The following is an 11987-nucleotide window of genomic DNA, read 5'->3' as shown; positions in this document are numbered from 1 at the left end:
TTTTGGTTTTGTGGAATAGTGGGGAAACTAAGAGAATTAAGAAAGAGAGAGAGAGAGAGAGAGTCGGAGGGTTTGATTTTTTGAGCCATTTAGCTCTTAACCGTCATTAGAGATGACGTAAAATGAACGTAGGAAAATAATTAACACTCCTAACCTTGCTAGCCCGCATACCGGGCCATATAAGCGGATTTGGACACATAGATTAAAACTTGAGCCCGGCCCAATAACGGCCTCTGAATGAGTGAACTTGTTCCTCAAGTTGCCTCCACTGCTATTACCTCCAAATTTTTTAACCCAAGAGCAGAATACAGTGTACCCCAGCTCCAAAGAAATCAGAAAACCCAGAGAGAGAGATCGAAACTCGACAAGCCAGCAGATCAACAAGCAATGGAGTCCATCTTCGGTTTGGTAGGCGATGGCTTCGCTGTCGTGGCAGCGGACACTTCAGCCGTGCACAGCATACTGGTCCACAAGTCCAACGAAGACAAGATCATGGTGCTCGATTCCCACAAGCTCGTCGCTGCTAGCGGCGAGCCCGGCGACAGGTTCAAAATATTTTCTTTTTAATTTTCGTTTCTGGGATTCGGTTTGATTGTCGATTATCGTGTTCTGGAATCTGAATCCTGATTGAGATTTTTTTTTTTGAATATTTTGGGGAAATTAGGGTTCAGTTCACCGAATACATACAGAAGAACGTGGCATTGTACCAGTTCCGGAACGGGATTCCGTTGACCACCGCTGCTGCTGCCAATTTCACCCGCGGTGAGCTCGCCACTGCCTTGCGAAAGGTATGGGCTTTTTCTTGGATACGTTAAATAAACTTTTGGGGTATATGGTTTGGTTGATTGGATTTTTTACCAGTATTAGGGATCTGGTGTTTAGGTTAGTAATCTTATATTTTTTTTAGGGGTTTTCCCCTCCTGCAAGTTTAGGGTTTTTGTTGAGTTATGGTAATTGGGGTTTAGTTAGAATGAAACAAAGTGGAAGTTAACTACATGATGCGGGTTCAAACCGAAAAAAGATTAAATATGTGAATAGGGTAAATGTTTTATTTTGTGCACATTGTTTTGGTTTGATTGGGGTTTAGGTATAACTTGAGTAAATCTCGCAATGGTATGCTTTAATTGACAGTCACATAAGAGGTAATTTACCGAGTTAAAGTTATATTGCCAAGATAAGTGATCAGAGACTGAAAATTTGTGTGTCAAATAATCTGGTAGTGATGCATGTAGGTTCTGTAGATGCTAGTTATATGACGATACAATCTGGGTTGACAAGAGTTATGAATCTAATTAGGCATGCTAAAAAATACTAAAATTCCTGAATCAATACTAAAATTCTAGTGACTTCTTGCCTTCAAGTCCAACCCTATTAGTCTGCAGAATATCCTACCAATCCTTCTTCCCATATGTTTTATACATTAAACCTCCTTTTGAATTACTGCTTACGTATGAGTTCAAACAATATTGCATCTACATTCTAGAACTTTATCTCATGGATGTTCATACCTTTTCATCAAACGCTTGGAATGTTAAGGGCAAATCTGGAAGTTACAAGTAATTATGTATGCTTCTTATTTTTTTTAGGCTGTTCCTAGGCGAAAGTATTATTCAGGAAAAAGTGAATATGCTTACGTAATATTCCCAAAGTTATGTAGTCAACTTGTGTTCCTCAAGCAGGCTTTACCGGTGTTATAGGCACTACCAGTTCACTTCTCATGGGTAAGGTTGAAAGTGACATGGCTCTAACCTCATAAACAAGGGGGGTTGTGCTTAAAATCTCAAGGGTGATTACATCGTGCTATGATTTTCCTTATTGAGTCGCAAACCTTTGCTTTATTGATTTTGTGAATTGTAACAATTCATAGTTATCCATTTTCTTTGTCCGGTTCAAAGTCCACTTGGAATTTTCATGTACAATTAATTTATTTTGTTGTTCATCAAGAAGAAAACGGCTAAGTTTATCCTTAGAGGGATGTTTTTGACTTTACCTTCAGAGAGAATTCAGTTGTTATGAATGAGTGATAGATGCTGGGATGAGATTGTATTAGTAGATAGAGTTAAATAGTTGATAGTTGATATTTTCTTTCTTTTCTGGTTTTTAAAAATTTGATTTTGCAGAATCCATACATGGTGAACATCTTGATGGCTGGTTTTGACAAGGAGGCTGGGGCATCCCTTTACTACATCGATTACATTGCCACTCTTCACAAGGTTGAGAAGGGAGCCTTTGGATATGGGTCGTACTTTGCACTCTCGCTGATGGACAGGCACTACCACAGTGGCATGTCCGTGGAGGAAGCAATTGACTTGGTCGACAAGTGCATCATTGAGATCCGGTCAAGGCTGGTGGTGGCTCCCCCAAACTTTGTGATCAAGATTGTTGACAAGGACGGGGCAAGGGAATATGCATGGCGAGAGTCCATCAGGGATGCCGGTGTTGCTGCTGCATGATTGATCATTTAAAAGCATCACCTGACTTGTGTTTATTATACTTTTAAACTTTTGTTGGCTAAATTTTCCTTTGCTCTAGTAAGTGAATCTGATGCCCCTCCAGAACCTATCGAAAATGCTCACAGTAGCTGTCTTCTTTGAACTTGTGATGTGAATGCTGCTGGAATACTTGTATTTTGGAAGGAGAAATGGTCTTTTAAAAGTGAGTTTCATTTGTAATGACTGGTTATTTGTTATCATTTATTTACTTTTCCTTTTGACAAAATGACCAGTTCCGGGCCGTCTGGCTACAAATTATTTGCTACTTAGTGAAAACAAATTCTTTGCAAAGCAAGGATAAGACTACGGATGATGGACATTCTCCCGACCCTCAAGCAGAGAGTTTTGTTGGCTTTGGGGTCGTCCTTTACTATGAATCCCTAGAGGCTAGCTAGAACTATTCGAGCAGGATTTGTGATGCCAATTTCAAGTAGAACTACAATTTGTTCGTTGTTTATGCGGGAAAGACAAAAGTTGATTTTATAAGTTGTGCGGATGAAACTTAAATGAGAGTGGGTGAATTTCAGCACACTTCATTGCTCAACTAACACAGGTTGTCATCTCAAAATTTATATGTGAATGTACAATTTTTCATGAATGCCAATGTGACAGGGTAACTGCACAAGTTTCCTGATCAAGTCAGTACACGAAATGCCGAAAGGGCGTTGAAGTTTTCATGTAAAGTCTCAATGAATGTAGGAAGCATCAGATGAATGTCTGAACAAGAAAGCTCACAATGGCAGGTAGAATCCAAGAGTTGCTCAAGTACACTTGCTTCATTGCAGCTGAAATCCTTGCTGGTTCTACCGCTGAGCTTGGCGGAGTTGGCGATCTGTTTCCCCGCGGAATGCTTGAATTGTATGCTGGTTCTGGTGCTAAGTTCATGCGAGGAGATGAAGCATTGTCCACAGAATCAAAACCTGCAAAATAATAGTAAAAATGGGATTTTTAGGGTTCTTGCTAAATCAAAGGTTTCTGCATTGCATCTTTGACCAAAAAAAAAAAAAATCCAAGAAAATCATGGGGTGAGCGGGACTAAAACTACCTGAAGGAGGAGGACTTGAAATCACTGAAATTGTTGAGCTGCGGAGAGGAGGGAGTTCTGGTGATCCTGTTGCAGTTACGCAACAAAATTGGAATTTGAGAACCAAAATTTCTTTAAAATTCACATCATGGCGTCAAGAATTAAAATAAGTTTGGTAATTTCTGCATCGATATATAGAACCCTAATTTGGCCAGAAGAAAATGTTCAAGAAAATTGAAGAACCTGAGCAGAGAGACTCCAAATATTGTGCACTTGCGTTTGTGGAAATGTCTCTGAGAGGGCAAGTGGAAGACAGAGACAGAACGCGACTCCCGTTTACTGGAAACCCCAGCATCGGAGGATCCTGGACCAGGTAACAAAGGCAGAGCGCGCCGCCGGACTCCATCGACAGCGAGAACGCGTCGCAGCACTTGGGTGGGGGTGAGTCGGAGAGGTTGTTTGGCGGAGACGACACGTAAGGCAGGCACGGCGAGAATCTCACGAGCTCGTCGGCGCAACTAGGTGGCGGAGACGGCGGCGGTTCTGCTGATTCCAAGCCGAGAATGACGAGCGTCAAGGCTAGGAGGATGGCCATGAGAGGAGGAGGAGCAGTAGTGGTGGTCATCATGCTTGAGAGTTTGAGAGAGAAATGGCGGGAACAGAGGAATTCTGATAATTCCAGAAGTGCCCTTTTCTGGTTTGTGTGAATTGGGATTGAGTGAGTAGGCAGTTAATAACGAAGAGAGCGTGATCTATAACTGCCCAAGCTTAGCCTTTTGGCGGCATTTAGAATTTTTCTTTTAACAAACTGTGTAGCTAAACAACTCCAATCTATTAAAAGGAATTGACTTCCGGTTCATGAGACGGGCACATTGTCTTGGCCGACTGACATATATGCAGTAACACGATCTTTTTTAGCATTGCTCAACAAGAAATTGATAGAAGTATCAAACTACTCATTATTCGAAAAATTACAATATTCACCAATTTATTGTAGCGAAGGAAATGGAGAATTCATTAAAGCTTAATACAATGCTTGTTCCCCAGCTTTTATATAAATGCTTACAAATTCTCAAATTTGCAGATAACCACATGGTTACAGATTCGAACTTCGAATCCGTCTACTTAGAGTTCAACAGAAAGAAACCGAAATCATTTTTCATTACGGACAAGCGATAACCATATGAGTTATGACTCATTTCATCAAGCACTTCACTCTTCTCTCCGCACAGAACTTCAAGAACGTTGGAATCAATTGCATCTCAACATTCTTTCATTAAGGGCGGAGTGAGTAGTGAGTGATCGATGCAACCTCTCACACGAAAACAGAAAAAATTATGTCATCCGTTCATGAGTCTCCAAGTAATTTACTGAAACTGAATTTTTGAAAGGATCCCAAATAAAACGAAACAAATATCTATTTCACTAATACAATAAATAATCACCAATACATGGCTTACAATGATCTGAAGTAGCAAAAAACAAGAATCACACTCACAATCATACAACAATGTACGAAAGAATATGTATAGAGATGAACATAACATAATCAGCCTAGAAAAACTTGAAAGCTAGAACGCCGGATGCCAATAGCAGAAGAGAAGGCGAGTAAGAGGGCGTGGCAGCTGATGGAGTCAGAACCGGGCGGCTCCCAGTAGTTGCAGTTGGAGCTGCAGAGCCCCCTGTTGTAGATGGTGGAGTTAAACCTTGTGTGTTGTCGGATTCCGGTGACTCAGCTGATGAGGTGGGTTCTGGGACAGAGGAAGCTGCTCAACAGAAAGCATGTTGCGAGGCATATCAATATTAAGAACCGTCACCAATTTGAACGCTTTAACATTACAAAGCTTCTTCGAAAATGTACTCATTTAAGAAAATACCTGTTGGAGCAGATGGTGAAGCTCCAGGAGAAAGAGTTGGCGACAGGGAGCCTGCCAAATTCAATTAGACAGCATTAGTTCACCTACTAACAACCATACAATATATGAAAATGTTCACTCGTCAGACAGTCCAACATTGTTATGATATTACATTGTCAAGCTCAAACAATATCGTAACATGTCCGACTGACTGACAAGGCAATATTAACCTAAAATTACAAACCGTCAGACTAAATGGTACCTGGAGCAGGACTGGGTGCACCAGCGGCTGCACAAGCATCGTATGTTCATGTTAGTATTCATATAGAAAATTACACATAATTAAACATGTTGATAATACTGAAAAAGCATGTCAAAATTACAAGAGTTTTAAATTAACCTTGGCATTGGAGAGGGACACCGGGGATGTTGCAGGCACGAGGAAGAGAGAGGGCTAGAGTCCGGTTGATTGGCAACTGGAAGGGAACGCTTCCAGTCACAAGGAGGCACACACAGTCCCTGCTAGTACTTGTGACGGATTTTAGCGAATTGCAGCAGGATGCGGTTGGTGATGTACCATTGGCGCTGCTATTAGTGAGATAACTCATGCAAGGGGACAAGCTAGAAATCATGTTGGCGGTGCAAGGGGAGCTGACTTGGGCGGAGACTGGCAGAGCCAGGACCAGAGCCACTGCCATTGCCATAACTAGACGGGGGAACGGCATGAAAATCTCCATAGTATCTGATATTTTGTGTCGAAATCGGAAGGAAATTTGTGGTTCCGTAGGAGCTGGAAATGTGTACAACTTTATGGTGAATTGTGAATCATGAGTTGTGTTTGTAAGTGAGAAGGGTGAGAGAATTTATAAGGGATTAAGGAGAAGTGGAGGGAAGAAGGAAACGTGAATATTTGGAGTTGGTTTTTGGAGATCAACTACCTTAACGAACTATGTGGAAAAAATGGGGTTTTTGAGTAGGTGGGATTAGTATTATGTGGCATATTTATGAAGCATATTTTGACTTGCATTTGGGCAGAGACTTGTTGACTAAGAAACGTCCAAGCCTGGGTTTTATTATATGGCTTCATATGGTTGGTTCATAGCTCAAATCTGTTAGAAATAGAATCATACTAATAGGAACATAAAGAATGAAAGTGTGACCAAAATTAAGTAACACCAAGTGAAAAGAGGTGTGCATTGGATCCATGCAAAACAATCATTCCAAACCTTCCACTTTTAGAGAGATTCTCTCATATAATCGACGGTTATCAATATGTGTTTATTTCACGTAGTACATGGTCTAATCATGTGATTTGGGATATAGAACATAATAGGGTATTAAATTAATGGTAATTATTTTGCTCCAATTTCAATCATGTGGTGTGTGAGAGATTGACACATAATGATAAACAAGTTACATAAAAAATTTTGCCTCAATTTCAGTCATTGTTATTATCTGACTTCTCATTAATCATTAATACAAGGACTCCCGAAAATTGAGAGCCAAAACTAAGCCAATTATGCTACTTGTACACAATTAGGAATCAACAAAAGAATTACCTATGAACATGTTGCTATTTCGTTTAGCAGATTTTTAAATTTTCATGAAAAGAGAAGAATCATTTAATTATAAAAAAGGATATGTAAAAGAAATAATTTTTCACGCCCCGATTCCAATATAAGTCCAAGATTGACACGTGACGACAGGACAGTAATTGTAGCGATACAACAAATAATTGTCATATTCTGAAAATTTAATCTTGAAACATGACTAAATTTATGAGCTAGATTGCGTAGTACTAATAAATTCCTTTTATTGCATCGCTGCAACTAACCTTTAGGTTCGATTGCCTGCGTATCCTATGACGGGATCAAGCCATTCGTAGTGCACCCTTTTGTTAAAGCCCAAAACATCTTATATTTACAATGACTTCCAAAATTTATCATGGCCTTATCTAGCAGGAAAACTTAGAGTTCCAGAATCACTCAATGGAACTAAATGTATAAATCAATAGATTTTAGACTACTCAACATAACAGAAGTAGGATCTCGTACCAACTCAACAAAATCCATAGGAATATAGGGTTTTAGACCAATTCAATGGAACCGAATTAGAAGTGGAATTCTGGACCAACTCAAAAGAATTCAGAGGAATATAGGGTTCTGAACTAACTCAATGGAACCAGATCGAAAGTGCGATTCCGGTCCAACTCAATGGAATCCAAAGGAATATAGGGTTCTAGACCAACTCAACAAAATCAAATCGGAAGTGAGATTCCAGACCAACTCAATGGAATCGAATTGGAAGTGGATTTCTAAACCAACTCAACGGAATCTAGAGGAATATAGGTTTGCTAACCAACTCAACGGAATCAAATGGGAAGTGTGATTCTAGACCAACTCAACGGAATCCAAATGAATATAGGGTTGCAGACTAACTCAACGGAACTACCCCAAGAATGTGTATGGTCCCTCAATGCGGATTAACCAAGCAAAACCATATGCATAAAACTAATAGTGTGGCCCCCCAATACATATTAACAAAGTAGGACCATATCCAATAACACTAGGTAGTGATCCCCCAATACGGATTTACCAAGCAAAGTCACGCCTAGTATGCACATGGTTCCCAGTGCAAATTAACTAGGCAAAACCATGAGTGTCAACTAATAGTATGGTCTCCCAATGATGATTAACCAGGCAAGACCATCTATGTACCACACTGCTACATGGTATAGTCTCATTTTCACACATCATGCATCATATGTCATTCATTTCCATAGTGAACACATACCACTAATGGTTTCACGTATCAACCAAGTATGATCTAATCATAAGAAGTACAGTACACTGAATACTCATACATACTAGTTCTACTGAAATTCTAATAGATTTATTAACTCATCATCATATAGTAGCAATCACACATTATCAACTCTCTCTTGGAAGCATAATAAGCACGTAAATCTTAGTAAGGTGCCACTTGCACACGAATCAAGATGCATCTTTCAAGATGACACATTGATTAAGGTACGCCCATTAGGCTCTGATAGGTATCTAATAATACTAACTTCAACATTCAAGAATGTTTCGAAACATGTTGACTGAAAGTTAACCTTGAGTCAACGGGGTCAACGATACGATCAACAACCCTATGTAATCAATTTTGAAGGATTGGCACATTAGATTTTCGATCCATAAATTCCTAAAAGCATAAAATAATATGCACAATAACACACTAAAATTTCCTAACGATCCAACGGTCGAATCTTTGCCTACAACAAAGGTCAAGTGGAGGCCATTTACAAAAGTAGGCTCTACCAACTGAATCACATCCACCGGAAATTAAAAACTGATTAGAACATCGAAATTAGCCTTGGAAAGCAAAGTCGGGTTACTGGCCATGCAGCGTCGCTCGTGGCGGCCAAGCCTCATACCGCCGCCGTTGCTGCTCAACTGCATGATCAGGGGTGGGGATCTCTTCCTGGGCTTAAGAGCTATCAACTTGTGGTGATAGTTGGCATCGGGGTGGACGGCGACGACAAGTTCCAGTCGAGACAACTCGAAGCCGTCGAGCTCCACCTGTTGGAAACAGAGGCCAAACATGGTCGAATTGGGGTGAGTTGTGCTCGTGGTGATGAGAGGAGTCTAGTGGCCTAGTAAACTCGCCCAGGAGGCAGGTCGAGTTTGCTGCAATAGGGTGATCCCAGTCGACTCACGAGTCAATTCGCCAGAAATAGGAAGGCTCCCCAAAAAATATGGGGCCTTCTATAATTCTATTTACAGAGGTCTCAATGATCATTTTTGCCCCAACTTTAGTCATTTGTAAATTTATCGTTACAACTCCGTTTCACGAATGGTTTTAGCCTATATCTTCGTAGGATCGAGCTCTATCCAAAAATACTAAGAATGACCACGAGAGATCTACAAATGTTTATTGACTATTCACAAAAATTCAAACTTTGTAACTATGTAATTGAAACTCTATAATTATTGAAAAATAATAACTTTGAAATACAAAAAAAAAAAAGAGTAGAATTGGCTTCAACAATCATTTTCCTGTTACAGGCTTAGGAGAAGGACTTAGGGTTCACCAAAATGCTGTGCCCTCGTTCAATAAGACATTTCCTTTTATATGTATTATTGTATCACGAGGCCACAATAATAGGGAAATCGTTCCACATTTGCTATTCAAGCAAAGGGGTCGAATAATCGTATGACGAGTAACTTTTTACTGACCAGCATGCGAGCATAGATATGCTGTGAGAAGCATGCAAATACAGGATAAGAGTAATTCACCTTACCTCATCTCGTGGACAGGAGCAAATACAGGATAAGAGTAGTTCACCATACCTCATCTCATGGACAGGTGTTAAACTTTCTTCATTGTTCACAATCATAAGCTCAGATCAACTTTCCTTGTTCTACAAGCTACCAAAAATATCGTCATTGTCAAACAAATCATGCGCAATATTCTAAAAAGAAAAAGAAATGTAGTTACCATTGTCTCCAAAATCTCTTTCAAATATAGCATCTGGGCAATTTAAGAAGTAATTATCTTAACAAATTTCTCTTTCAAGGGCGAAGTAATTATGTTAACAAGTATTTATTTGAAGGGCTTGTTATCTTAACTTAAGAGTATATATCAGTTTTTAAGTTTGACGTGTTTTGCGATTCACTTTCCTAATATTACTCGTATAGAGAAAATAAAAGATAAAAGTACTTTAGCCAACAATGATTGATTGAGTTGGTAAATATTGTTCTCTTAGATAGAATAAAGTATGGCTTTGAGTTTCGCTATCGGCCATCTCTCTTGTGGTATGACCTTCTACGAGGCTCATTTGGTGCCTATTACTTGGATTTAATAAATTATAATTTAAGATCTATTTGAACGTAGAAGTAAATGAATATTTTTTATTTTGAAGGGATTAAAATGGATTAGACACAAAATAAACTTATTCTTCTAAAATTATGTGTGTGCCATTTGCGAGGATTGGAAGGAGAAGCTTTCTCATGTCACCAACTCACAATGTGTCAATGGTTCATTGTAATTTAATTTTTTCAAACACGTGGTAAGTATTTATTGGAGATAACGTCACTGAGACTAAAATTTGGTTGCATGAGAGGTATAAGTTTCTTTCATGTTTAATTCGACGTACTTTACAAATACAGTGAGTTATCCAGTAAATACAAAACAACTCATCCTTGAATATCTAAAAGTTGTAAGTTGGGATCTAATCTATGCCAAAAACGGTAGAAGTTGGTAACCCAATAACCGACCTTCGTACTATTCCATAGCCAGCTAAGCCATACAACAATTGAATCAAATTATTAAATCTAAAGCTTCATAACAAAATGAAGAACCTTTTGTGACATAATACAAGTATGAATAGTTAGGTTACCAATTAAGCCAACAATTTTTAGGTTACCAATTAGGCCAACATTTTTTAGGTTACCAATTAAGCCAACATTTTTGTCCTCTTTCTTCATCTCCCACACCCCCCCCCCCCCCCCCCCCCCCCCCCCCCCCCCCTACAAAAAGCCCCATACTTCTCCCCACCAAACAAATCAAAACACTCAAATCCCAGTTCAGATATACCACAGCTTCCCAATCACTTCCCACACAAACCCAAAAAAACTTATATTCCAATGGCACAAAAGTTTGAGATGTCTCTAGTCCTTGTTCTAGTGACCATGTTCTTGGCAAGGGCAGCAGCCCAGTCTAGTTGCACAAACGTGATCATCAGCATGTCACCCTGCCTCAATTACATTACTGGCAACTCCTCCACCCCTTCTTCCGGGTGCTGCTCGCAGCTCGCCAGCGTTGTCGCTTCCTCCCCACAGTGTTTGTGTGAGGTCCTTAATGGCGGTGGATCATCGCTAGGGATCAATGTGAACCAGACTCAGGCTCTGGCATTGCCTGGTGCTTGCAATGTCCAGACTCCACCACTCAGCAAGTGCAATGGTAAGCCTGCATATGATCAATGTCTTATGTCGGTGTTTTGAGTGAATCCTACATCAGAGAATTGAAGCTTTCCCTAATAGCATAAATGATCTTGGGCCTCTCACCCTATTAATTTCGGTTGGATGCTCACATTCTAATGATTGGTTTTAATCTTCTTCTAATAACTTGAATACCGCTATATTTGCGCAGCTGCTTCTCCGGCTGGCTCTCCAACAGGAGCAGCAGACTCTCCTAATGAAGGTCCTAGCACAAAACAGTTCATATGATTCTTTTAGTTGCGAATGAATCTGTTGAAATTTTGATCCTCTGCTCCATCTGTGAGGTTGACGCTAAATTTTTGTATTGGTGTTCATATCGTGCAGGAACCGGTTCAAAAACTGTACCATCGACTCAAGGCGGCATGTCGGACGGGTACTCCATCAAGATGTCCACTCCGACTCAACTCTTTCTTCTCTTGGCTACAGCATACGCTACCTTCACAATGTGCTGATTTTCTTTCTGTTGGTCTAACTTTTCGAGTAATACACATAATATGTTTCTGTTGGCCAAGCTTTTTGAGTTAAACGCATAATACCGTTTGTGATTATTAACGTATTGGAGTATTATTTTGAATTCAGTTGTTAGATTATAGATGTATCCATTGTAACCTCA

At 39.8% G+C, this 11987-nt stretch overlaps 4 protein-coding genes across 4 annotated transcripts; 2 read left to right on the top strand and 2 right to left on the bottom strand.

The window, feature by feature from the left end:
* The first annotated feature begins 272 nt into the window (after window positions 1-272).
* On the top strand, window positions 273-2718 carry PBD1 (20S proteasome beta subunit D1). Its single transcript, XM_068470911.2, has 3 exons — window positions 273-545; window positions 665-788; window positions 2121-2718. Exons 1-3 carry the CDS (start codon window positions 388-390, stop codon window positions 2451-2453), a joined length of 615 nt encoding a protein of 204 aa, XP_068327012.1. The 5' UTR covers window positions 273-387; the 3' UTR covers window positions 2454-2718.
* Window positions 2719-3032: 314 nt separating this feature from the next.
* LOC137732711 (uncharacterized) lies at window positions 3033-4371 on the bottom strand. Its single transcript, XM_068471998.2, has 3 exons — window positions 3760-4371; window positions 3538-3603; window positions 3033-3412 (listed from the first exon to the last, which is right to left on the bottom strand). Exons 1-3 carry the CDS (start codon window positions 4142-4144, stop codon window positions 3198-3200), a joined length of 666 nt encoding a protein of 221 aa, XP_068328099.2. The 5' UTR covers window positions 4145-4371; the 3' UTR covers window positions 3033-3197.
* A 545-nt stretch (window positions 4372-4916) lies between these two features.
* Window positions 4917-6209, bottom strand: LOC137730548 (Bifunctional inhibitor/lipid-transfer protein/seed storage 2S albumin superfamily protein). Its single transcript, XM_068469532.2, has 4 exons — window positions 5773-6209; window positions 5635-5661; window positions 5394-5444; window positions 4917-5282 (listed from the first exon to the last, which is right to left on the bottom strand). Exons 1-4 carry the CDS (start codon window positions 6107-6109, stop codon window positions 5071-5073), a joined length of 627 nt encoding a protein of 208 aa, XP_068325633.2. The 5' UTR covers window positions 6110-6209; the 3' UTR covers window positions 4917-5070.
* A 4726-nt stretch (window positions 6210-10935) lies between these two features.
* LOC137730443 (non-specific lipid transfer protein GPI-anchored 5) lies at window positions 10936-11922 on the top strand. The gene is made up of 3 exons (XM_068469431.2): window positions 10936-11336; window positions 11526-11576; window positions 11699-11922. Exons 1-3 carry the CDS (start codon window positions 11021-11023, stop codon window positions 11824-11826), a joined length of 495 nt encoding a protein of 164 aa, XP_068325532.2. The 5' UTR covers window positions 10936-11020; the 3' UTR covers window positions 11827-11922.
* The last annotated feature ends 65 nt before the right edge of the window (window positions 11923-11987 follow it).

The sequence above is a fragment of the Pyrus communis genome, chromosome 16, assembly GCF_041283825.1.
Source record: "Pyrus communis isolate YQ-2024b chromosome 16, ASM4128382v1, whole genome shotgun sequence".
NCBI lineage: Eukaryota > Viridiplantae > Streptophyta > Magnoliopsida > Rosales > Rosaceae > Pyrus > Pyrus communis.
This window is presented reverse-complemented; position numbering and strand designations above follow the sequence as displayed.

Excerpts from the sequence above, each read along its gene's own strand:
- PBD1 (XM_068470911.2), top strand. The coding sequence starts at position 388 with ATGGAGTCCATCTTCGGTTTGGTAGGCGATGGCTTCGCTGTCGTGGCA. Across the intron at positions 546-664 it reads AGCGGCGAGCCCGGCGACAG|GGTTCAGTTCACCGAATACA; the intron begins GTTCAAAATATT and ends TGGGGAAATTAG. Across the intron at positions 789-2,120 it reads TCGCCACTGCCTTGCGAAAG|AATCCATACATGGTGAACAT; the intron begins GTATGGGCTTTT and ends TTGATTTTGCAG.
- LOC137732711 (XM_068471998.2), bottom strand. The coding sequence starts at position 4,144 with ATGATGACCACCACTACTGCTCCTCCTCCTCTCATGGCCATCCTCCTA. Across the intron at positions 3,604-3,759 it reads TTTGGAGTCTCTCTGCTCAG|GATCACCAGAACTCCCTCCT; the intron begins GTTCTTCAATTT and ends TAACTGCAACAG. Across the intron at positions 3,413-3,537 it reads TTCAAGTCCTCCTCCTTCAG|GTTTTGATTCTGTGGACAAT; the intron begins GTAGTTTTAGTC and ends ATTATTTTGCAG.
- LOC137730548 (XM_068469532.2), bottom strand. The coding sequence starts at position 6,109 with ATGGAGATTTTCATGCCGTTCCCCCGTCTAGTTATGGCAATGGCAGTG. Across the intron at positions 5,662-5,772 it reads TGTCCCTCTCCAATGCCAAG|CCGCTGGTGCACCCAGTCCT; the intron begins GTTAATTTAAAA and ends ATGCTTGTGCAG. Across the intron at positions 5,283-5,393 it reads TTCACCATCTGCTCCAACAG|CTTCCTCTGTCCCAGAACCC; the intron begins GTATTTTCTTAA and ends TCTGTTGAGCAG.
- LOC137730443 (XM_068469431.2), top strand. The coding sequence starts at position 11,021 with ATGGCACAAAAGTTTGAGATGTCTCTAGTCCTTGTTCTAGTGACCATG. Across the intron at positions 11,337-11,525 it reads ACCACTCAGCAAGTGCAATG|CTGCTTCTCCGGCTGGCTCT; the intron begins GTAAGCCTGCAT and ends ATATTTGCGCAG. Across the intron at positions 11,577-11,698 it reads AGCAGACTCTCCTAATGAAG|GAACCGGTTCAAAAACTGTA; the intron begins GTCCTAGCACAA and ends CATATCGTGCAG.